The 24668-nt window shown below is 39.2% G+C and overlaps 1 protein-coding gene across 2 annotated transcripts in view; it reads right to left on the bottom strand.

The window, feature by feature from the left end:
* Window positions 1–1517: 1517 nt before the first annotated feature.
* The window catches only part of LOC128655601 (gastrula zinc finger protein XlCGF17.1-like), a 48904-nt gene continuing 25753 nt past the window's right edge, over window positions 1518–24668 (bottom strand). The window contains exons 3-7 of one of the 2 annotated variants that reach the window (XM_053709192.1): window positions 11535–11648; window positions 4479–4577; window positions 4113–4217; window positions 3571–3605; window positions 2802–2911 (exon numbers count right to left, since the gene is read on the bottom strand). In XM_053709192.1, the coding sequence (XP_053565167.1) occupies window positions 2837–2911; window positions 3571–3605; window positions 4113–4217; window positions 4479–4577; window positions 11535–11643 (423 nt within the window). In that variant the 5' untranslated portion in view covers window positions 11644–11648 and the 3' untranslated portion in view covers window positions 2802–2836. Of the gene's footprint in view, window positions 2912–3570; window positions 3606–4112; window positions 4218–4478; window positions 4578–11534; window positions 11649–24668 lie in introns of both variants that reach the window. The other variant, XM_053709191.1, reaches the window with a different exon arrangement.

Here is a 24668-nt window from a genome sequence, read left to right as displayed (position 1 = left end):
AATGACTGGGGGTGGCAGTTAGGGGAGGAGCTATATAGACAGCTCTGCTGTGGGTGTCCTCTTGCAGCTTCCTGTTGGGAAGGAGAATATCCCACAATGAATGAACCCGTGGACTGGATACACCACAAGAGAAATAAATTTTGTTTTGTTTTTTAATTTATTTTTTAAAAGTATACTTTTGCTTATTTTTAAATAACATTGCGCTGATTTTCAGACTCCTAACCAAGCCCCAAAGTTTTTGTATACCTACTCCAGCTTGCTCCTGTTTGTGTAAAGAATATTTTAATATGCAGAGGAAGGGGGGGGGGGGGATTCTGCTTTTTTTGCACTTGCAGTGGGCGTTCTGGCTAATATTTTTAACAGTGCTAAACTGGGAGCTTCTAAGTAAGCTTTTAAACAGTTTTATACAGGATTCAGATCAGTATCTGTGCATTTTATTCTTTATAGTAGTGTCTATTACATGCAGTTATATGAAAATTTGTGTATACTGTCCCTATTAAACTTACTAAGAATTACATTTTGGAGCTTAATTTCCGTGTGGTAAACAGCTCACTATCCATGACAAAGTGCCCTTATGAGAGGAAATGCATCTGATGAGCTGTGTGTTTAGTGGGGGGTTTGTCCTTTACATTCATATACCCTTTTTAATGGAATAAAACATTTTATCATTGAAGATTAAATGTGTCCTGTTTGGAGGCCTGGGAACTTGTACCCTGAGGTCCAGAGCAGTCCAGCTGTGCTTGCACACCCTTCTACAAGTGCCACTAGAGACCTCCAAGGACTAGCGTTCCTGCTTTTGGGAGTGCTACTCAGCTAGTAGCCTTATCCACAGTGATGTACAGAAACTGTTGATAACGCCTAGGTGTCCAACTGTAGGGGGCGCTATAATATGGCTATTAGTGTGTTATGCATATAGAGAGTACAGGGTGTGTGGATCTATCAAGTGTAACAATCTGTAAGTGTGGTACAATACAGTTGAAATAAATGGGTGGTCACAGTGTGACCTGTATAATCAATATACATAAACATACAATACAAACAGGCGACTAAAATCCTCAGTCATAGATCACTCCAAAGTGTATAAACAACTTAGCTGAGTCTTTATAAGGTGTTATAAGACAAAGTCCAATAATCAGGATTGTCCTTGTACTTTCAGTAGTTAAGGTGACTCATCTGTATATGGCAATCCAAAGGTGGATAATGGAAATCAGTTGAATAATGGTGAGCAGCTCCTCTCATAGATATACAGCAAAAACCCAGGAATCTGTTCAAGGATCCCATCATCCTGCTGCAGGATCAGTGTAGCTGGGTCACTGTGATGCCCCAGCCTGTGTCAATTAGCACATTGGTGCTGCTTCGTTTGTGAGTATTATTTTATCACAAGATTTGATATTATATCAATCTTGCAGTGTTGCAATAGGAGGCGCCCTCTTTCTTTGTGATCCTTATCCACAGTGATTAAGTTCTGTAGTGAAAGAAGCTCTTTCCCTCCCATACAAACACCAGACAAAGCTTAATACAGTAGAGAGTAACTAATTTTAATGGTCAAGATACAGGGTTGTTATACAGTACACAGTGTAAAATGTAAACATGCAAAAGCCAATCACATACTGCCCCCTGCTCTCCCCATTGTGCCCAGATACGGCTGGGAGATAAGGTTTACCGGACATACAAATAACCCACACCCTTTTATGTCTGGTATCTTTTATGACTAAACACCTGCTTCTAGAAAAAAATAATATTTTCTCAAGCACTAGTTAAAGGGATAGGAAACTTGCATGATTCAGATAGAACATGTAATTTTAAGACACTTTTAAATTCACTTCTATTTTCAAATGTGCTTTGTTCTCTTAGTATCCCTTGTTAAAAATGAATATGCACATATCATACACTAGTGGGAGCTGATGCTAATTGGTGCCTGCACACATTTTTCTCTTGTGATTGGATAACTAGATGTGTTCAGCTAGCTGCCAGTAGTGCAATGCTGTCTCTTCAGCAATGGATGACAAGAGAATGAAGCAAATTGGATAATAGAAGTAAATTTGAAAGTTGTTAAAATTGTATGTTCTATCTGAATTATAAAAGAAAATTTTGGGGTTTAATATCCCTTTAAGCTCAGAAATGTTGCCTCAAAGTACAATTACCTATTTAGAACATGACAAGGATTTCTCTCCTGTATGATTTTTCTGATGAGCAATAAAATCGGATTTCCAGGTAAAATATTTCCCACATTGAGAACATGACAATCCTTTCTCTCCTGTATGATATTTCTGATGATAAACAAGATCTCCTTTCCAAACATAACTTTTACCACAAACAGAACATGAAAACGCTTTCTTTCCTGTGTGAGATTTCTGATGACTTTTTAGATTTGATTTCCTGTTAAAACATTTCCCACATTCAGAACATGAAAATGGTTTCTCTCCTGTATGAATCATCTGGTGATTACGAAAATCTGCTTCCCGAATAAAACATTTTTTACATTCAGAACATGAAAATGGTTTCTCTCCTGCATGAATAAGCAGGTGATTCTGAAAATCTGCTTTACGAATAAAACCTTTTCCACATTCAGAACATGAAAATGGTTTTTCTCCTGTATGAATTATCTGATGTGTAGTAAGAGTTGATTTCTGATTAAAACATTTCCCACAATAAGAACAAGAATATGCTTTCTCTCCATTATGAATGCTCTGGTGTTTAATAAGAGTTGATTTCTCTATAAAACATTTGCCACATTCAGAACATGAAAATGGTCTCTCTCCTGAATGGATTTTCTGATGATTAACAAGACTTGATTTCCTGGTAAAGCATTTTCCACATTCGGAACATACATTTCTCATGTGTCTTTTTTTACTTTGAAAACGACTGCAAGAAGCATCAGCATTCTGGCCATGTCTAGGATTATAATAATCTGTTAGAAGGAAAAACAATGTAAGTAATGTTATTTATCAATGTTGCACTTATATTTTTTTCAGACTATTTTAATGGTGTCTTTAAAGAGAGTAGGTTAAAACAATAAAACAATTATTGTTTTGAATTAGTGTCTAATAGCAAGGGATTGGGACTAGGTATGACCTCTAAACCTTTCCCCAGCCACCGTGAATAAAGAACCATTAAACTCAAAATGTAACAATACATATTTCATTATTAAAAGTATAAAACTAACTTATATATGATTCAACTGACCCATCAGACTTATACAATTTAAACCATTTTCTTTTTTTTTCTTCTTATTTCCTGACTGACCCTTCTACTTAGCTACACTGGTTTAATTGTAACATTGATTTTAAAAGGACAGGAAACCCAATATGTTTTCTTTCATGGTTCAGATACAGCATACAATTTTAAACAACTTTCAAATGTACTCCTATTATCTAATTTGCACCACGTTTAAGGTATCCTTTGTTGAAAAGCATAGCTAGGTGGCTGCACACATAACTGAGTAATGAAGCTGTTATATGTAACATTTGCTTGCTGTAAATATATATGTAAAATGTAAATAGAGCAGTAAATATACACAGAAGTGGTTTAATCTGTTGAGTGTCTACACAGGAATGAACTGAGCTTTACCTCTGGTTCCGCCACACATGTCCCAAGAAATGGAGCTAAAAGAGCAAAGAGATGCAGACTCTGGTAAAAAGTAACTATGCCAAAGGGGAAAGGCATGGCTGTTCAGGGAGCAAGACTGATGAATTTGTAAAGGTCCCAGAGCCCATTTTATAAGCATTGCAAGCTCTTGGGTTAATCTAGCCCTTACTTTTTACAGGTTTGCTTCTGGTTATAATCGTAGTTAAAAATTAAAGAACAGAGCACACAATGTAGGGGGTGTACCCCAGGTTTTAGTGCAGAGGCCTGTGGTGTTAAATACAGTATTCAGCAATATTACAAATTGAAATTTAGGAAAAGTGTGCCTTTATTTACTCAATACAAACATTTGCAACAGAATAAACAGAATAAAGCAAAATAATAGAGGAAGTAGCAAATAACTTATCTAAAATAAAAAATTGCAAACACATGTACACCTTTACCTGTAACCTGCATCCTTCAGACACAACGAACATGAACACTAACTTGTAACCTGCGCCCTTAAGATACAAAACCTGCACACTCACCTGAACAGATAATGTCACTGGTTTCCTCATTTGAGGCTCCCAACTGATACCTCACACACAGATCTTCTGTTATCTCAACTTTCACTATATCAGGGTTATCTTCATCTGTACAAATAAAGCAGATTCAGTTTTTATATCACATGATCTAGTTTTTATAACTTTACCATAAAAAAAAAAACTTTGTTTATTTCCCAGACAGACTATAGCACCGAAACCCCACACTCTGGAATGTTTGCTCTGTTCCTTAACTTTTTAGATCCGCTTTATTTTGTTATCTGCGCTTATAAACCAGACAGTAAACTACAAGGGAGAGCAGTAAGTAACTGTGCGCACAGCCTTGGCAGACTCTCACGTGTTACTACTCACCGGCAGGGAGGGACCAATGTATTTCAGTCTGATGACTATTCATGTCATCTGTCTCATCCTCTTCCTTCACATTTAATAGCCCAGTGACCGGGTTATTACCTGGTGGTACACAGATGAATTATTTATAGAAAATCTTAAAATATTTTGTCTCTTAAAGGGACAGTAAAGTAAAAAAAAAATCTTTCATGATTTAAATAGGGCATGTAATTTTAAACAACTTTCCAATTTACTTTTATTACCAATTTTGCTTTGTTCTCTTGGTATTCTTAGTTGAAAGCTAAATCTAGGAGGTTCATGTGCTAATTTCTTAGACCTTGAAGACTGCCTCTAATCTGAAAGCATTTTGACAGTTTTTCACCACTAGAGGGCGTTAGCTCATGTGTTTCATATAGATAACATTGAGCTCAGGCACGTGAAGCTCCTAGGAGTCAGCGCTGATTGGCTAAAAATGCAAGTCTGTCAAAAGAATTGAAATAAGGGGGCAGTTTGCAGAGGCATAGATACAAGGTAATCACAGAGGTAAGAATTAGTGTATTTATATAACTGTGTTGGTTATGCAAAATTGGGGAATGGGTAATAAAGGGATTATCTACCTTTTTAAACAACAAACATTCTGGTGTTTACTGTCCCTTTAGTTATATGTTTTTAGGGAACTACACTGTTAAATTGTCATAATCTCTGAAAAAAAAAAATATTTTTTGTTGTTGTTGACAGAACAAGTGAAATAACCATCACAATAGAATTGGTTTTACTTTAATTTTACAAACAAAAATACTAAATTTATATTTTTAAAGAGACACACACCTCACTATACTACCTAATCTGAATTTAAAGGGTGCTGATTTATAACCATAAACAAGGCAGGTGATCAATAAATACAGGTGCACTACCTTTAGTCACCCTAAATTTTGAACGTGTTTTGGGACAATGGAAGTTGCCTTTGGTGCTTGCAAAAAAAGAATCAATGCCTGAGAGGAACAGAATATAACCTACTCAAAGGGACATTATACACTAGATTTTCCTCTGCATAAATGTTTTGTAGAATATCCATTTATATAGCCCATACAGGGTTTTTTTCTTCTTCTAAAAATGTATAGTTTTGCTAATTTGCAAATATTTTTATTGAATTTTCCAAGAAGTAAAACAATAATACAACGCATGATGTTATCAATTTATACATGGTAACATAGATTTTGTTCTTTTGTAAACATATGTATTTCAATCTTCAATATCATAACATAGTCCAAATGTATTCAGGGTGATAAGTCATATATATATATTTTTGTTTTAATTTGTTTTTATTGAGGTTGTACAAATATATAATAATAGACAAGAGTTCAATAGCATATACAGTGGGTATATCACACATTGTTTTGCCGTTACACACAAGACAGCAAGTAGAAGACTACAAGATACAAGACTGTTCGTATACAGAAGTTCAATAAATCTCTATCAATTATGCTACTACTGAACCAAATAAGTGGAACCTCATTTTACTATTATAAATGGGATAAATGCACCTCTAATACTTCAAAGGGCCACTCATGGGCCTATATATTCTTAATGGTTTAGAGGAGATGCTCTAATGTTAAATATGGTCACTCTTGAACCTTGGAATTTAGTTGAAAGAATATAGCAGGATTAATAAAATATAAATTGTGAAGGGAACAGGGCGCAGGTCTTTAAGACTTTTGATAGAGAGAGAGCTGTGAGTGTTCAAGGTTGGGGGAGATATTAAGGTAATACTTAGGTGAGACCAAGTCAGGAGGTGACCATCAGGGATATATGAGCTATTATAGCTAGTTATACCTCAGGATGTATAAGCTCATACCATAATAGATCCTCAGTGCCGCCATTAGCAATGTATATACTTAGTGAACATAGTTTGGAGCTTCGGAAAAGCCTGTAACAATATGTATTACTTAGCATGCCACGCCGCACTACCTCGGGCCGCTGGCAGCGCGGGAGAATGCCGGGCAATTTTAGGATATTTATTCAAAACCGTGAGGACTGTATTCTAATTATTCATGGCAATGGGGGTTTACTTAAATACACCTTACGATATCGAGGGCATGCCTCTAAGAAAAGTAGAATAAAATGGATCTCTATAAATTCACAGTTAGATTCCTCTAATCTATAGTATATATGTAAGAGATAAACATACTCAGATATAGTTTTAAACAACTAGCTATATATACATTGAACCCCATTTTGTGCTAACAGAGTTTTTGCATTAATGCAGAATAATATTGCAGAATTAGCGCTGCGGAATCTGTTGGCGCTCTACAAATAACCGATAATAATAATAAAAAGATTAGGACTAGGCATAATTTGTAAACACTGGCCTGCATACAAAAACTTTGGGATAATTAAGGGGTGGAGGTTTGCTGTATAAAGCACAAATTTACAACATTTTAATGATAAAATTGAAGCCTCTTATAGAGATAAACAACTATAGTCACAACCTAGTTATATACTGTAAACAAGTATAAAAAAACTTTGAAGAAGGTGGAGGATGAGCTTAAGTTATATGGTAATAAAAGAACCTTTGGTATTTCAACATGAGGGTCTCAATTTAAAGTTATCTGAAGGTATAAGGTGAAGTCTATTCAGCATCAGGCTGGATAGTTAAAACCTCATGCCCTTTATCGGTATTATCCAATTCCCAGTCTGATGCGTTTTAATAAGGTGTCTAACTGATATATCAGACTTGCTGTAACTCCCGTGTTGTTATTTTGTGAGGAATATCCCTTGGTATAGGGGTCTCTTGAGACAATTAAGTCCTTGATCTTTAATATATAGGGAGGCCTACCCATCAACGGCAGTCCAAAATCGTTGCTCTCAGTATTAATCTTTACAGACTGCGAGGTCTCTCCACAGCCTGCCAAGACCAGGGGTTGAAGATGTGAACCTATACCTGGCTTCTTTGGGACTAAACTCGATCCCTCTTGCATGCTAGGCAATTCAGTTACCTTCCTATCAGGATCATTAGAGCCCTGCAGTAAGTCGCGGCGATGCGGTTAGGCCAGATGCAGGACTCGGAGACTGTCGAGTGGAAAGATGTTCCAGATTCGTCGGCTGTTCCAAACTAAGGCGTTCTGCGTCTGATGGGAGAAATCGCTCAGTAGGCTCCACAGAGGAAGCAGCATGGTGACCTATCGCTGTGAAGAGTAAAGAGCTGAGATCTCTTTCAAGCTGTTTGTAGCTTTGTGTAATCGCGCTCTGTATTGCGTACTCCCATGCTTCCACAGCCTCCATAATTTCCGTATTGTGCCCTATTTGGCTCTTTCTCCTCCAATCTTAATGCAATCTGCTATGCGATGTCCTGAATAGCACCCAACTGGGAAACAGACCTAGAGCACTTCAGTTACTCCGTTAATAGAAGTGTTTAGCGGTTCCCTCTACTTATATATATATAAAAAAAGGTAGAGCAACACTTTTTACTGCTTATAACCCAGGATCGTTCAAATATGCAGCAGTCCTAGCAGCGTAGGTAAACAGAAGCACGACACAGGCCTCACTGCCTGTAGTGCTATAATTATACCTGTGTATCAGCACACACAGCTTGTCTATGTGACTCACACCCAGTACTACTGCAGCTGTAGTGCTATAATTATACCTGTGTATCAGCACACACAGCTTGTCTATGTGACTCACACCCAGTACTACTGCAGCTGTAGTGCTATAATTATACCTGTGTATCAGCACACACAACTTGTCTATGTGACTCAGACCCAGTACTACTGCAGCTGTAGTGCTATAATTATACCTGTGTATCAGCACACACAGCTTGTCTATGTGACTCAGACCCAGTACTACTGCAGCTGTAGTGCTATAATTATACCTGTGTATAAGCACACACAGCTTGTCTATGTGACTCACACCCAGTACTACTGCAGCTGTAGTGCTATAATTATACCTGTGTATCAGCACACACAGCTTGTCTATGTGACACAGACCCAGTACTACTGCAGCTGTAGTGCTATAATTATACCTGTGTATCAGCACACACAGCTTGTCTATGTGACTCAGACCCAGTACTACAGCAGCTGTAGTGCTATAATTATATTGTGTATAAGCACACACAGCTTGTCTATGTGACACAGACCCAGTACTACTGCAGCTGTAGTGCTATAATTATACCTGTGTATCAGCACACACAGCTTGTCTATGTGACTCAGACCCAGTACTACTGCAGCTGTAGTGCTATAATTATACCTGTGTATCAGCACACACAGCTTGTCTATGTGACACAGACCCAGTACTACTGCAGCTGTAGTGCTATAATTATACCTGTGTATCAGCACACACAGCTTGTCTATGTGACTCAGACCCAGTACTACTGCAGCTGTAGTGCTATAATTATACTGTGTATTAGCACACACAGCTTGTCTATGTGACTCACACCCAGAACTTCTGCAGCTGTAGCGCTATAATTATACTGTGTATCAGCACACACAGCTTGTCTATGTGACTCACACCCAGTACTACTGCAGCTGTAGTGCTATAATTATACCTGTGTATCAGCACACACAGCTGTGACTCACACCCAGTAATACTGCAGCTGTAGTGCTATAATTATACCTGTGTATCAGCACACACAGCTTGTCTATGTGACTCAGACCCAGTACTACTGCAGCTGTAGTGCTATAATTATACCTGTGTATCAGCACACACAGCTTGTCTATGTGACTCACACCCAGTACTACTGCAGCTGTAGTGCTATAATTATATCTGTGTATCAGCACACACAACTTGTTTATGTGACTCAGACCCAGTATTACTGCAGCTGTAGTGATATAATTATACCTGTGTATCAGCACACACAGCTTGTCTATGTGACTCAGACCCAGTACTACTGCAGCTGTAGTGCTATAATTATACCTGTGTATCAGCACACACAGCTTGTCTATGTGACTCACACCCAGTAATACTGCAGCTGTAGTGCTATAATTATACCTGTGTATCAGCACACACAACTTGTCTATGTGACTCAGACCCAGTATTACTGCAGCTGTAGTGCTATAATTATACCTGTGTATCAGCACACACAGCTTGTCTACGTGACTCAGACCCAGTACTACTGCAGCTGTAGTGCTATAATTATACCTGTGTATCAGCACACACAGCTTGTCTATGTGACTCACACCCAGAACTACTGCAGCTGTAGTGCTATAATTATACTGTGTATCAGCACACACAGATTGTCTATGTGACTCACACCCAGTACTACTGCAGCTGTAGTGCTATAATTATACCTGTGTATCAGCACACACAGCTTGTCTATGTGACTCACACCCAGTAATACTGCAGCTGTAGTGCTATAATTATACCTGTGTATCAGCACACACAGCTTGTCTATGTGACTCACACCCAGTACTACTGCAGCTGTAGTGTTATAATTATACCTGTGTATCAGCACACACAGCTTGTCTATGTGACTCAGACCCAGTACTACTGCAGCTGTAGTGCTATAATTATACCTGTGTATCAGCACACACAGCTTGTCTATGTGACTCACACCCAGTACTACTGCAGCTGTAGTGCTATAATTATACCTGTGTATCAGCACACACATCTTGTCTATGTGACACAGACCCAGTACTACTGCAGCTGTAGTGCTATAATTATACCTGTGTATCAGCACACACATCTTGTCTATGTGACTCACACCCAGTACTACTGCAGCTGTAGAGCTATAATTATACCTGTGTATCAGCACACACAGCTTGTCTATGTGACTCACACCCAGTACTACTGCAGCTGTAGTGCTATAATTATACCTGTGTATCAGCACACACAACTTGTCTATGTGACTCAGACCCAGTATTACTGCAGCTGTAGTGCTATAATTATACCTGTGTATCAGCACACACATCTTGTCTATGTGACACACACCCAGTACTACTGCAGCTGTAGTGCTATAATTATACTGTGTATCAGCACACACAGCTTGTCTATGTGACACAGACCCAGTACTACTGCAGCTGTAGTGCTATAATTATAACTGTGTATCAGCACACACAGCTGGTCTATGTGACACAGACCCAGTACTACTGCAGCTGTAGTGCTATAATTATACCTGTGTATCAGCACACACAGCTTGTGTATGTGACACAGACCCAGTACTACTGCAGCTGTAGTGCTATAATTATACTGTGTATCAGCACACACAGCTTGTCTATATGAATCAGACCCAGTACTACTGCAGCTGTAGTGCTATAATTATACCTGTGTATCAGCACACACAGCTTGTCTATGTGACTCAGACCCAGTACTACTGCAGCTGTAGTGCTATAATTATACTGTGTATCAGCACACACAGCTTGTCTATGTGACACAGACCCAGTATTACTGCAGCTGTAGTGCTATAATTATACTGTGTATCAGCACACACAGCTTGTCTATGTGACTCACACCCAGTACTACTGCAGCTGTAGTGCTATAATTATACTGTGTATCAGCACACACAGCCTGTCTATGTGACACACACCCAGTACTACTGCAGCTGTAGTGCTATAATTATACCTGTGTATCAGCACACACAGCTTGTCTATGCGACACAGACCCAGTATTACTGCAGCTGTAGTGCTATAATTATACCTGTGTATCAGCACACACAGCTTGTCTATGTGACACACACCCAGTACTACTGCAGCTGTAGTGCTATAATTATACCTGTGTAGATGCTCATAGACCGTTATGAGCACAGGTGCATTTAAACCAATAACCTTAGTACCATTGGTCAGAAATGTGTCACATGATAGTATCACAACTTTTCAAGGTAATTAATTACTTAACCCATTACTTTATACAAAATATAGGATACATATTATAATGTGATACAATCACAAATTGTACACATGTACTGAGCTTGAAACAATTTGAAACCAAAGTAAATGAAGGTAAACGAGTATTAGATTTCCTCAATATGTGCAGTTGCGCTATTTACCAGACAATTCACATAAAAGTGCTTATGTTGGAACTAGCTCCTTTATTCCTCCCCCTCCTTCTCTTATTACAGAATCTTCCCTTTCATTAATATGCGCTAATCACCTGTATCAGTATTTTCAGGAACTTCATCCTCCTCAATCGTCCCCTGATCACACACATACGGTTCTCCTCTGTGCTTAACCGCTGAGCTATCTGAAGGCGTCACATCCATATGGCCTGTACAATGAGAATACACATGTGTAAGTTGTTTTTGTACAATACATGCCTGAGACACAACATATGTGCACACTCACTGGTAACCTGTGTACTTCACATACAACAAATATTCACAATTGCATGTCCCTCACACACCCAACATAGATACACACTCACCAATAAACTCATGCCTCAGAAACAACATATATGCACACTAATCTGTAACCAATGTTCCCTCTAGTTTTTTTCCTTTTGTGCCATTAATATTTTCCTTGTGAGGTCTCGATATGGCTTAACCCCTTCGTGACCAGACCACTTTTGTTGACCGTCTGGGACCAAGGCTATTTTTACATTTATGCGGTGTTTGTGTTTAGCTGTAATTTTCCTTTTACTCATTTACTGTACCCACACATATTATATACAGTTTTTCTCGCCATTAAATGGACTTTCTAAAGATACCATTATTTTCATCATCTTATAATTTACTATAATTTTTTTTATAAAATATGATGAAAAATTTAAAAAAAACACACTTTTTCTAACTTTGACCCCCAAAATCTGTTACACATCTACAACCACCAAAAAACACAATTTATGCTTACCTGATAAATTTATTTCTCTTGTGGTGTATCCAGTCCACGGATCATCCATTACTTGTGGGATATTCTCCTTCCCAACAGGAAGTTGCAAGAGGACACCCACAGCAGAGCTGCTATATAGCTCCTCCCCTAACTGCCATATCCAGTCATTCGACCGAAACAAGCCGAGAAAGGAGAAACCATAGGGTGCAGTGGTGACTGTAGTTTAAACTAAAATTTTGACCTGCCTTAAAATGACAGGGCGGGCCGTGGACTGGATACACCACAAGAGAAATAAATTTATCAGGTAAGCATAAATTGTGTTTTCTCTTGTAAGGTGTATCCAGTCCACGGATCATCCATTACTTGTGGGATACCAATACCAAAGCTAAAGTACACGGATGAAGGGAGGGACAAGGCAGGTACTTAAACGGAAGGTACCACTGCCTGTAAAACCTTTCTCCCAAAAATAGCCTCCGAAGAAGCAAAAGTATCAAATTTGTAGAATTTGGAAAAAGTATGAAGCGAAGACCAAGTCGCCGCCTTGCAAATCTGGTCAACAGAAGCCTCATTTTTAAAGGCCCAAGTGGAAGCCACAGCTCTAGTAGAATGAGCTATAATCCTTTCAGGAGGCTGCTGTCCAGCAGTCTCATAGGCTAAGCGGATTATGCTTCTTAGCCAAAAAGAAAGAGAGGTTGCCGAAGCCTTTTGACCTCTTCTCTGTCCAGAGTAAACAACAAACAAAGCAGATGTTTGACGAAAATCTTTAGTAGCCTGTAAGTAAAACTTTAAAGCACGAACCACGTCCAGATTATGTAAAAGACGTTCCTTCTTTGAAGAAGGATTAGGACATGATAGAACAACAATCTCTTGATTGATATTCTTAGTAGATACCACCTTAGGCAAAAACCCAGGTTTTGCTTGCAGAACTACCTTATCTGCATGGAAAATCAGATAAGGAGAATCACATTGTAAAGCAGATAACTCTGAGACTCTACGAGCCGAGGAAATAGCCATCAAAAAAAGAACTTTCCAAGATAAAAGCTTGATATCTATGGAATGAAGAGGTTCAAACGGAACCCCTTGAAGAACTTTAAGAACCAAATTTAAGCTCCATGGGGGAGCAACAGGTTTAAACACAGGCTTGATTCTAACCAACGCCTGACAAAACGCCTGAACGTCTGGAACATCCGCCAGACGCTTGTGCAAAAGAATAGACAGTGCAGAGATCTGTCCCTTCAAAGAACTAGCAGATAATCCTTTCTCCAAACCCTCTTGGAGAAAAGATAATATCCTGGGAATCCTAACCTTACTCCATGAGTAACTCTTGGATTCACACCAATAAAGATATTTACGCCATATCTTATGGTAGATTTTCCTGGTAACAGGTTTTCGTGCCTGTATTAAGGTATCAATGACAGACTCGGAGACGCCACGCTTTGATAAAATCAAGCGTTCAATCTCCATGCAATCAGTCTCAGAGAAATTAGATTTGAATGATTGAAAGGACCTTGAAGTAGAAGGTCTCGTCTCAAAGGCAGAGTCCAAGGTGGAAAGGATGACATGTCCACTAGGTCTGCATACCAGGTCCTGCGTGGCCACGCAGGCGCTATCAAAATCACTGATGCTCTCTCCTGCTTGATTTTGGCAATCAGTCGAGGGAGCCGAGGAAACGGTGCAAACACCTCCGGATGGAGTTCCCACTCCCCCGGATGAAAAGTCTGAAGACTTAGAAAATCCGCCTCCCAGTTCTCTACACCTGGGATATGGATCGCTGATAGGTGGCAAGAGTGTTTCTCTGCCCAGCGAATTATTTTGGAGACTTCTAACATCGCTAAGGAACTCCTTGTTCCCCCTTGATGGTTGATGTAAGCCACAGTCGTGATGTTGTCCGACTGAAATCTGATGAACCTCAGGGTTGTTAACTGAGGCCAAGCCTGAAGAGCATTGAATATTGCCCTCAATTCCAGAATATTTATTGGGAGGAGTTTCTCCTCCTGAGTCCAAGATCCCTGAGCCTTCAGGGAGTTCCAGACTGCACCCCAACCTAGAAGGCTGGCATCTGTCGTTACAATTGTCCAATCTGGCCTGCGAAAGGTCATACCTTTGGACAGATGGACCCGAGATAGCCACCAGAGAAGAGAATCTCTGGTCTCTTGATCCAGATTTAGTAGAGGGGACAAATCTGTGTAATCACCATTCCACTGACTGAGCATGCATAGTTGCAGCGGTCTGAGATGTAGGCGCGCAAACGGAACTATGTCCATTGCCGCTACCATTAAGCCGATTACCTCCATGCACTGAGCCACCGAAGGGCGCGGAATAGAATGGAGAACACGGCAAGAATTTAGAAGTTGTGATAACCTGGACTCCGTCAGGTAAATTTTCATTTCTACAGAATCTATCAGAGTCCCTAGGAAGGAGACTCTTGTGAGTGGGGACAGAGAACTCTTTTCCTCGTTCACTTTCCACCCGTGCGACCTCAGAAATGCCAGAACTATGTCCGTATGGGACTTGGCAATTTGGAAATTTGATGCCTGTATCAGGATGTCGTTTAGATAAGGGGCCACTGCTATGCCCCGCGGCCTTAGGACCGCCAGAAGTGACCTCAGAACCTTTGTAAAAATTCTTGGGGCTGTAGCTAACCCGAAGGGAAGAGCCACAAACTGGTAATGCCTGTCCAGAAAGGCAAACCTTAGGAATCGATGATGACCTTTGTGTATCGGAATGTGAAGGTAAGCATCCTTTAGATCCACCGTAGTCATATATTGACCCTCCTGGATCATAGGTAGGATGGTCCGAATAGTTTCCATTTTGAATGATGGAACTCTGAGGAATTTGTTTAAGATCTTTAGATCCAAGATTGGTCTGAAGGTTCCCTCTTTTTTGGGAACCACAAACAGATTTGAGTAAAATCCCTGTCCCTGTTCCTCCTTTGGAACTGGATGGATCACTCCCATAACTAGGAGGTCTTGCACACAGTGTAAGAATGCCTCTTCCTTTATCTGGTTGACAGATAATCGTGAAAGGTGAAATCTCCCTTGTGGAGGAGAAGCCTTGAAGTCCAGAAGATACCCCTGAGATATAATCTCCAACGCCCAGGGATCCTGAACATCTCTTGCCCACGCCTGAGCGAAGAGAGAAAGTCTGCCCCCTACTAGATCCGTTACCGGATAGGGGGCCATTCCTTCATGCTGTCTTAGAGGCAGCAGCTGGCTTTTTGGCCTGCTTGCCTTTGTTCCAGGACTGGTTAGGTTTCCAGGCCGTCTTGGACTGAGCAAAAGTTCCCTCTTGTTTTGTAGCAGAGGAAGTTGATGCTGCACTTGCCTTGAAGTTTCGAAAGGCACGAAAATTAGACTGTTTGGCCCTTGATTTGGACCTGTCCTGAGGAAGGGCATGACCTTTACCTCCAGTAATGTCAGCAATAATTTCCTTCAAACCAGGCCCGAATAGGGTCTGCCCCTTAGACTTTGAAGTCATGTCAGCTGACCAAGATTTGAGCCATAGCGCCCTACGCGCCTGGATGGCAAATCCAGAATTCTTAGCCGTTAGTTCAGTCAAATGAACAATGGCATCAGAAACAAAAGAATTAGCTAGCTTAAGTGCTCTAAGCTTGTTAAGTATGTCCTCCAAAGGAGTCGTTGTCTGTAAAGCCTCTTCCAGAGACTCAAACCAGAACGCCGCAGCAGCAGTGACAGGAGCAATGCATGCAAGGGGCTGCAGGATAAAACGTTGTTGAATAAACATTTTCTTAAGGTAACCCTCTAATTTTTTATCCATAGGATCTGAAAAAGCACAACTGTCCTCGACAGGGATAGTAGTACGCTTTGCTAAAGTAGAAACTGCTCCCTCCACCTTAGGGACCGTTTGCCATAAGTCCCGTGTGGTGGCGTCTATGGGAAACATTTTTCTAAAAATAGGAGGGGGGGAAAACGGCACACCGGGTCTATCCCACTCTTTATTAATAATTTCTGTAAACCTTTTAGGTATTGGAAAAACCTCAGTACACACCGGCACTGCAAAGTATTTATCCAGTCTACACAATTTCTCTGGCACTGCAATTGTCACAGTCATTCAGAGCAGCTAAAACCTCCCTAAGCAAAACACGGAGGTTCTCAAGCTTAAATTTGAAAGTAGAAACATCAGAATCAGGTTTCCCTGAGTCAGAGATATCACCCACAGACTGAAGCTCTCCTTCCTCAGCTTCTGCATATTGTGAGGCAGTATCAGACATGGCTCTTAAAGCGTCTGTATGCTCTGTATTACTCCTAACACCAGAGTTATCACGCTTTCCTCTAAATTCAGGTAGTCTGGCTAATACCGCTGACAGTGTATTATCCATGACTGCCGCCATGTCTTGTAAAGTAATCGCTATGGGCATCCTTGATGTACTTGGCGCCATTTGAGCGTGAGTCCCTTGAGCGTGAGTCAAAGGGTCTGACACGTGGGGAGAGTTAGTCGGCATAACTTCCCCCTCGTCAGAATCCTCTGGTGATAAATTTTTTAAAGATAAAAGCTGATCTTTATTGTTTAAAGTGAAATCAATACATTTAGTACACATTCTCATATGGGGTTCCACCATGGCTTTTAAACATAATGAACAAGGAGTTTCCTCTATGTCAGACATGTTTATACAGACTAGCAATGAGACTAGCAAGCTTGGAAAACACTTTAAATCAAGTTAACAAGCAAATATAAAAAACGGTACTGTGCCTTTAAGAGAAACAAATTTTGTCAAAATTTGAAAAACAGTGAAAAAAGGCAGTAATTCAAACGAAATTTTTACAGTGTATGTAATAGGTTAGCAGAGCATTGCACCCACTTGCAAATGGATGATTAACCCCTTAATGCAAAAAACGGATAAAAAAAACGAATTAAACGTTTTTTAAACAGTCACAACAACTGCCACCGCTCAGCTGTGGCCCTACCTTCCTCAATAAACGACTTTTGAAGCCTTTAGAGCCCTTCAGAGATGTCCTATAGCATGCAGGGGACTGCTGAGGGAAGCTGAATGTCTCTGTCTGTAATTTTAACTACGCAAAAAAGCGCTAAAATAGGCCTCTCCCACTCATACTACAACAGTGGAAAGCCTCAGGAAACTGTTTCTAGGCAAAAATCAAGCCAGCCATGTGGAAAAAACTAGGCCCCAATAAGTTTTATCACCAAAGCATATATAAAAACGATTAAACATGCCAGCAAACGTTTTATATTGCACATTTATAAGAGTATATATCTCTGATAGTAAGCCTGATACTAGTCGCTATTAAATCACTGTATTTAGGCTTAACTTACATTAATCCGGTATCAGCAGCATTTTCTAGCAATTCCATCCCTAGAAAAACTAAAAATTGCACATACCTCATTGCAGGATAACCTGCACGCCATTCTCCCTCTGAAGTTACCTCACTCCTCAGACATATGTGAGAACAGCAGTGGATCTTAGTTACTTCTGCTAAGATCATAGAAAACGCAGGCAGATTCTTCTTCTAAATGCTGCCTGAGATAAAATAGTACAACTCCGGTACCATTTAAAAATAATAAACTTTTGATTGAAGACAAAACTAACTATATTTCACCACTTTCCTCTTACTACCTCCATCTTTGTTGAGAGCTGCAAGAGAATGACTGGATATGGCAGTTAGGGGAGGAGCTATATAGCAGCTATGCTGTGGGTGTCCTCTTGCAACTTCCTGTTGGGAAGGAGAATATCCCACAAGTAATGGATGATCCGTGGACTGGATACACCTTACAAGAGAAACACCCATTCTAAATAGTTTCTAAATTTTGTCCTGTGTTTAGAAATACCCAATGTTTACGTGTTCTTTGCTTTTTTTCGAAAGTTATAGGGCAATAAATACAAGTAGCACTTTGCTATTTCCAAACCATTTTTTCTCCTCAAAATTAGCGATAGTTACATTGGAACACTGATGTCTGTCAGGAATCCCTGAATAACCCTTCACATGTATATATATATTTTTTTAGTAGACAACCCAAAGTATTGATCTAGGCCCATTTTGGTATATTTCATGCCATCATTTCACCGCCAAATGCGATCAAATAAAAAAAATCGTTCTTTTTTTCACAAACTTTTTCACAAACTTTAGGTTTCTCACTGAAATTATTTACAAACAGCTTGTGCAATTATGGCACAAATGGTTGTAAATGCTTCTCTGGGATCCCCTTTGTTCACAAATAGCAGACATATATGACTTTGGCATTGTTTTTTGGTAATTAGAAGGCCGCTAAATGCCGCTGCGCACCACATGCGTATTATGCCCAGCAGTGAAGGGGTTAATAAGGGAGCTCGTAGGGTTAATTTTAGATTTAGTGTAGTGTAGTGGACAATCCAAAGTATTGATCTAGGCCCATTTTGGTATATTTCATGCCACCATTTCACCGCTAAATGCCTTCAAATAAAAAAAATGTTCACTTTTTCACAAACTTTCACACTGAAATTATTTACAAACATCTTGTGCAATTATGGCACAAATGGTTGTAAATGCTTCTCTGGGATCCCCTTTGTTCAGAAATAGCAGATATATATATGGCTTTAGCATAGCTTTTTGGTGATTAGAAGGCTGCTAAATGCCGCTCACACCACACTTGTATTATGCTCAGCAGTGACCGGGTTAATTGGGTAGCTTGTAGGGAGCGTAAAGGGTTCATTTTAGCTATTTTCCCTCCCCCACCCCACAATTGTCCCCGCCATCTTAAGTACTGGCAGAAAGTCTGCCAGTATATAAAAAAAAAAGTTTGTGTTTTTTTTTTTTTTTTTTAAATTTATATACTTTCTGCAGTGTAGGATCCCCCCTTACCATCCAACCTCCCTGAGCCCCCCCAAACAGCTTTCTAAACCCTTCCCCCTCTCATTATTTGGTGCCATCTTGGGTACTGGCAGCTGTAGTGTAGCTTCCCCCTCAATACCCCCCACCCCGCCCACTCCCGCACGCACCAGGGACTGATCCGACACTGCTGACCGGAAGTTAGCCAGCGAAGGGCCGCCTCCCTGCAGATGCTCCCACCCACCAATGATCGGCACCATCGCTGGCCGATGCAGAGAGGGCCACAGAGTGGCTCTCTCTGCATCGGTGTGCCAAAAAAGGTATTGCAATATCGAGCCATCACGGCAATACCTTGAAAGCGGCTGGAAGTGAACAGGATCGCTTCCAGCCGCTTGAAACCCCTGAGGACGTGCCAGGAACGTCCTTGGTCGTTAAGGGTATTTTTTTGTAGGACGTTCCTGGCACGTCCTTGGTTGTGAAGGGGTTAAAATGACATTAAACCCAAAATTGTCTTTCATGATTCAGATAGAGAATCCAGTTTTAAACAACATCCCAATTTACTTCTATTATCTAATTTGCTTCATTCTTTAGATATCCTTTGCTGCAAAATCGCAATGCACATGGTTGAGCCAATCACACGATGCATCTATGTGCAGCCACCAATCAAGTGCTACTGAGCCTATCTAGATATGCCTTTCAGCAAAGGATATCAAGAGAATTAAGCAGATTAGATAATAGAAGTAAATTAGAAAGATGTTTAAAAAACATAATTTATGTAAGAACTTACCTGATAAATTCATTTCTTTCATATTGGCAAGAGTCCATGAGCTAGTGACGTATGGGATATACATTCCTACCAGGAGGGACAAAGTTTCCCAAACCTCAAAATGCCTATAAATTACACCCCTCACCACACCCACAATTCAGTTTAACGAATAGCCAAGAAGTGGGGTGATAAGAAAGGAGCGAAAGCATCAACAAGGAATTGGAATAATTGTGCTTTATAAAAAAATCATAACCACCACAAAAAAGGGTGGGTCTCATGGACTCTTGCCAATATGAAAGAAATAAATTTATCAGGTAAGTTCTTACATAAATTATGTTTTCTTTCATGTAATTGGCAAGAGTCCATGAGCTAGTGACGTAAGGGATAGCAAATACTCAAGATGTGGAACTCCACGCAAGAGTCACTAGAGAGGGAGGGATAAAATAAAGACAGCCAATTCCTCTGAAAAAACAATCCACAACCCAAATCAAAAGTTTTAATCTTTATAATGAAAAAAACTGAAATTATAAGCAGAAGAATCAGACTGAAACAGCTGCCTGAAGTACTTTTCTACCAAAAACTGCTTCTGAAGAAGAAAAAACATCTAAATGGTAGAATTTAGTAAAAGTATGTAAAGAAGACCAAGTTGCTGCTTTGCAAATCTGATCAACAGAAGCTTCATTCTTAAAAGCCCAGGAAGTAGAAACTGACCTAGTAGAATGAGCCGTAATCCTTTGAGGCGGGGATTTACCCGACTCCACATAAGCATGACGAATCAAAAGCTTTAACCAAGACGCCAAAGAAATGGCAGAAGCCTTCTGACCTTTCCTAAAACCAGAAAAGATAACAAATAGACTAGAAGTCTTTCTGAAATCTTAGTAGCTTCAACATAATATTTCAAAACTCTGACCACATCCAAAGAATGTAAGGATCTTTCCAAAGAATTCTTAGGATTTAGGACACAAGGAAGGAACAATAATTCCTCTATTAATGTTGTTAGAATTCACAACTTGAGGTAAAAATTTTAATAAAGACAGCAAAACCACCTTATCCTGATGAAAAATCAGAAAAGGAGACTCACAAGAAAGAGCAGATAATTCAAAAACTCTTCTAGCAGAAGAGATGGCCAAAAGGAACAATACTTTCCATGAAAGTAATTCAATGTCCAAAGAATGCATATGCTCAAACGGAAGAGCCTGTTAAGCCCTCAGAACCAAATTAAGACTCCAAGGAGGAGAAATTGGCTTAATGACAGGCTTGATACGAACCAAAGCCTGAACAAAACAATGAATATCAGAAAAATTAGCAATTTTTTCTCTGAAACAGCACAGAAAGAGCAGAGATTTGTCCTTTCAAGGAACTTGCAGACAAAACCTTATGAAGAAACTATAAAATCCTAGGAATTCTAAAAGAATGCCAAGAGAAATTATGAGAAGAGCATCATAAGATGTAAGTCTTCCAAACTCGATAATAAATCTTTCTAGACGCAGATTTACGAACCTGCAACATAGTATTAATCACTGAGTCAGAGAAACCTCTATGACTAAGCACTAAGCGTTTTAATTTCCATACCATCAAATTTAATAATTTGATTTCCTGAAGGAAAAAACGAATCTTAAGATATAAAGTCTGGCCTAAATGGAAGTGACCAAGGTTGGCAACTGGACATCCGAACAAGAACCATATACCAAAACCTGAGCGGTCATGCTGGAGCCACCAGCAGCACAAACTATTGCTCCATGATGATTTTGAAAAATCACTCTTAAAAAGAAGAACCAGAAGGAGCAAAAATATAGGCAGATTGATAACTCCAAGGAAGTGTCAATGCATACACTGTTTCCGCCTGAGGATCCCCGGACCTGAATAGGTACCTGGGAAGTTTTCTTGTTTAGATGAGATGCCATCAGAACTATTACTGGAAACCCTCACATCAGAACAATTTGAAAGAAAAAAAAAAAACACATCTGGATAAAGAGACCATTCTCCCGGATGTAAAGCTTGATTGACAGAGATAATCCGCTTCCCAATTGTCTCAACCTGGGATATGGACCGCAGAAATTAGACAGGAGCTGGATTTAGCCCAAGCAAGTATCCGAGATACTTCTTTCACAGTCTAAGAACTGAGAGTCCCACCCTGATGATTGACATACACCACAGTTGTGACATTGTCTGTCTGAAAAACAATAACGTCTCTCTCTTCAAAAAGAAGCCAAAACTGACGAACTCTGAGAATGCACGGAGTTCCAAAATATTGAATGGTAATCTCGCCTCCTGAGATTTCCAAACCCCTTGTGCTGACAGAGATCCCCAGACAGCCTCCCAACCTAAAAGACTCGCATCTGTAGTGATCAAGGTCCAGGTTGGATGAATCGAAGAGACCCGTAGAACTATATGATGGTGATCTAACCACCAAGTCAAAGATAGTTGAACATTGGAATTCAAAGATAATTAAAATGATATCCTAGAATCCCTGCACCATTAATGCAAAGGGAATTGAATCCAATGATGCAGGCATGAAACCTAAAACTTCCATGCATATAGCTACTGAAGGAAATAATAGAGACTGAAGGTTCCGACAAACTGAACCCAATATAATTGTCTCCTGTCTGCTAGACAAAGACATTGACACAATCTATCTGGAAACCTAAAAAAGGTGACCCTTGTCTGAGCAACCAAGGATCTTTTGATAAAAAGATCCTCCAACCATGTTTTAGAAGAAACAACAAAAGTTGAATCGTATGAGATTCTGCAGAACGAAAAGACTGAGCCAGTACCATGAGATTGTCCAAATAAGGAAACACTGAGAACCTTGAAAAGATTCTCAGAGCTGTCGCTAGACCAGAAGGAAAAGCAACAAATTGGTAATGCTTGTCAAAAAAAAGAGAATCTCAGAAAATGAAAATAATCTGAATGAAAACAGAAGAAGATATGCATCTATTGTATCTATTGTAAACAAATAATGCCCTTACTGACCAAAAAGGCAGAATAGACCATATAAACACCATTATGAAAGAAGGAACTCTTATATGACAAATCAAAAAGATTTTCTATCTTTGGGACAATGAATAGTTTTGAACAAAACCCCAAACCCTGTTCCTGAAATGGAACTGGTATGAATACCCCAGATAACTCCAGGTCTGAGCAGCGCCTTGAGACCCCAACGGGTCACCAGCCACGCCTCACAAGTACCCAACACATACAGGTCTGAAACATACTTCAGAAAAGTGTGAGCCTTTACTAGAATAGCTGGAATATGCTAGAGAGAAAAAAACTTCTCACAGGCGGTTTTACTCTGAATCCTATTCAGTACCCCAATCTAAGAAGTTTGGACCGAATTGAACCAAACAAATTTAAAAAAAGTCAAAACCTGCCCATTACCAGCTAAGCTGGAATAAAAAACCGCACCTACATGCAAATTTAGGGGGCTGACTTTGATCTTTTAAATAGCTTAAATTCATTCCATGTTGAAGAAAGCTTCCAATTATAAACATGTTACTTGGGGAAGAATTAGGATTCCGTTCCTTATTAAGAACAAACTAATATAAGCTTAAGATTTACTCTTAGAACTCAATCTTGAAGCAACAAAAAACTCCCTTCCCCAGAGTAACAGTTGGAAAAAATTGAATCCAATTGTGAACCAAATAATTGATTACATTGGAAAAAAAGAAATATGAATTTTAGAAATCAAATTAGCATTCCAAGATTAAGTCTCAAAGTTCTTCTAGCTAAAAATAGCTAAAGACATAGATTAAACCTCAATTGTGAAAATATCAAAAAAATGACGACACAAATTAAATTATTAGCATGTTGATCAACTTAACAATGCTAAAACAAATCATAATCCGATACTTGTTGCACTAAAGTATCCAACCAGAAAGTTGAAGCATTTGCAACATCAGCCAAATAAATTGCAGGCCTAAGAAAAGGACCTGAAATAAAATAATTTTCCTTAAATAAGATACAAGTTTCCCATCTGAAGGAAAAAAATAAATACTATTTTCTATAGGAATAGTAGTATGTTTAGCAAGAGTAGAGCTAGCCCCATTAACTTTGGGGAACTTCCTCAAAACTTTAAACTAACTGCCGGCAAAGGATACAATTTAAAAACCTTAAAGAAGGAATAAAAGAAGTCCCAGGCCTATTCCATTCCCTAGTATCATGAACTGGGAAAAAAACCTCTGAAGAAACCACAGGAGGTTAATGAGCAGAATTTAAATGTTAGCTAGTCTTAAATCAAAAGAACTAGACTCCTCAATATGCAATATAATCAACACCTTTTCAAAAACGAATGTACTCTATTTAAAAATAAAAAAGTAGATTTGTTAGTGTCAAATATCTGATGAAGTATATTCTAAATGAGAAAAAACATCATCAGAGAAGGATAATTCAGTATGTTGTCGGTCATTTAAAAATTCATCAACTAAATGAGAAGTTTAAAAAAGATCTATAAATTTTATTAGAAGGCGGGATGTTAGACAAAGCCTTTAGGATAGAATCAGAAAAACATTCTCATAGATTCCTAGGTATATCTTGTACATTAGATGTAAAAAGAATAGCAATAGATAATGCATAAATACTAATGGACTCTGCATGTAAAAGTTTATCATGATAACTTATTACAAACCATAGCTAAAGATAAAATTCATAACATTAAAATAAATTAACTTAGCTTTGGTAGGACTGATATCAGTCATCAGGAATCCAACAGTATTTTCTGATACAGGAACAGTTTTTGTAATATCTTGCAATATGTAATAGAAAAACAACATATAAAGCAAAATTATCAAATTCCTTAAATGACAGTTTCAAGAATGGGAAAAAATGCAAACAGAACAAGCCTCTAGAAACCAGAAGCAACTAAAAAGTGAGACTTAAATAATGTAAAAAAAACTGGCGCCAAGTATGACGCCCACAT

The sequence above is a fragment of the Bombina bombina genome, chromosome 4 (genome assembly GCF_027579735.1).
Source record: "Bombina bombina isolate aBomBom1 chromosome 4, aBomBom1.pri, whole genome shotgun sequence".
Taxonomy (NCBI): Eukaryota; Metazoa; Chordata; class Amphibia; order Anura; family Bombinatoridae; genus Bombina; species Bombina bombina.
This window is presented reverse-complemented; position numbering and strand designations above follow the sequence as displayed.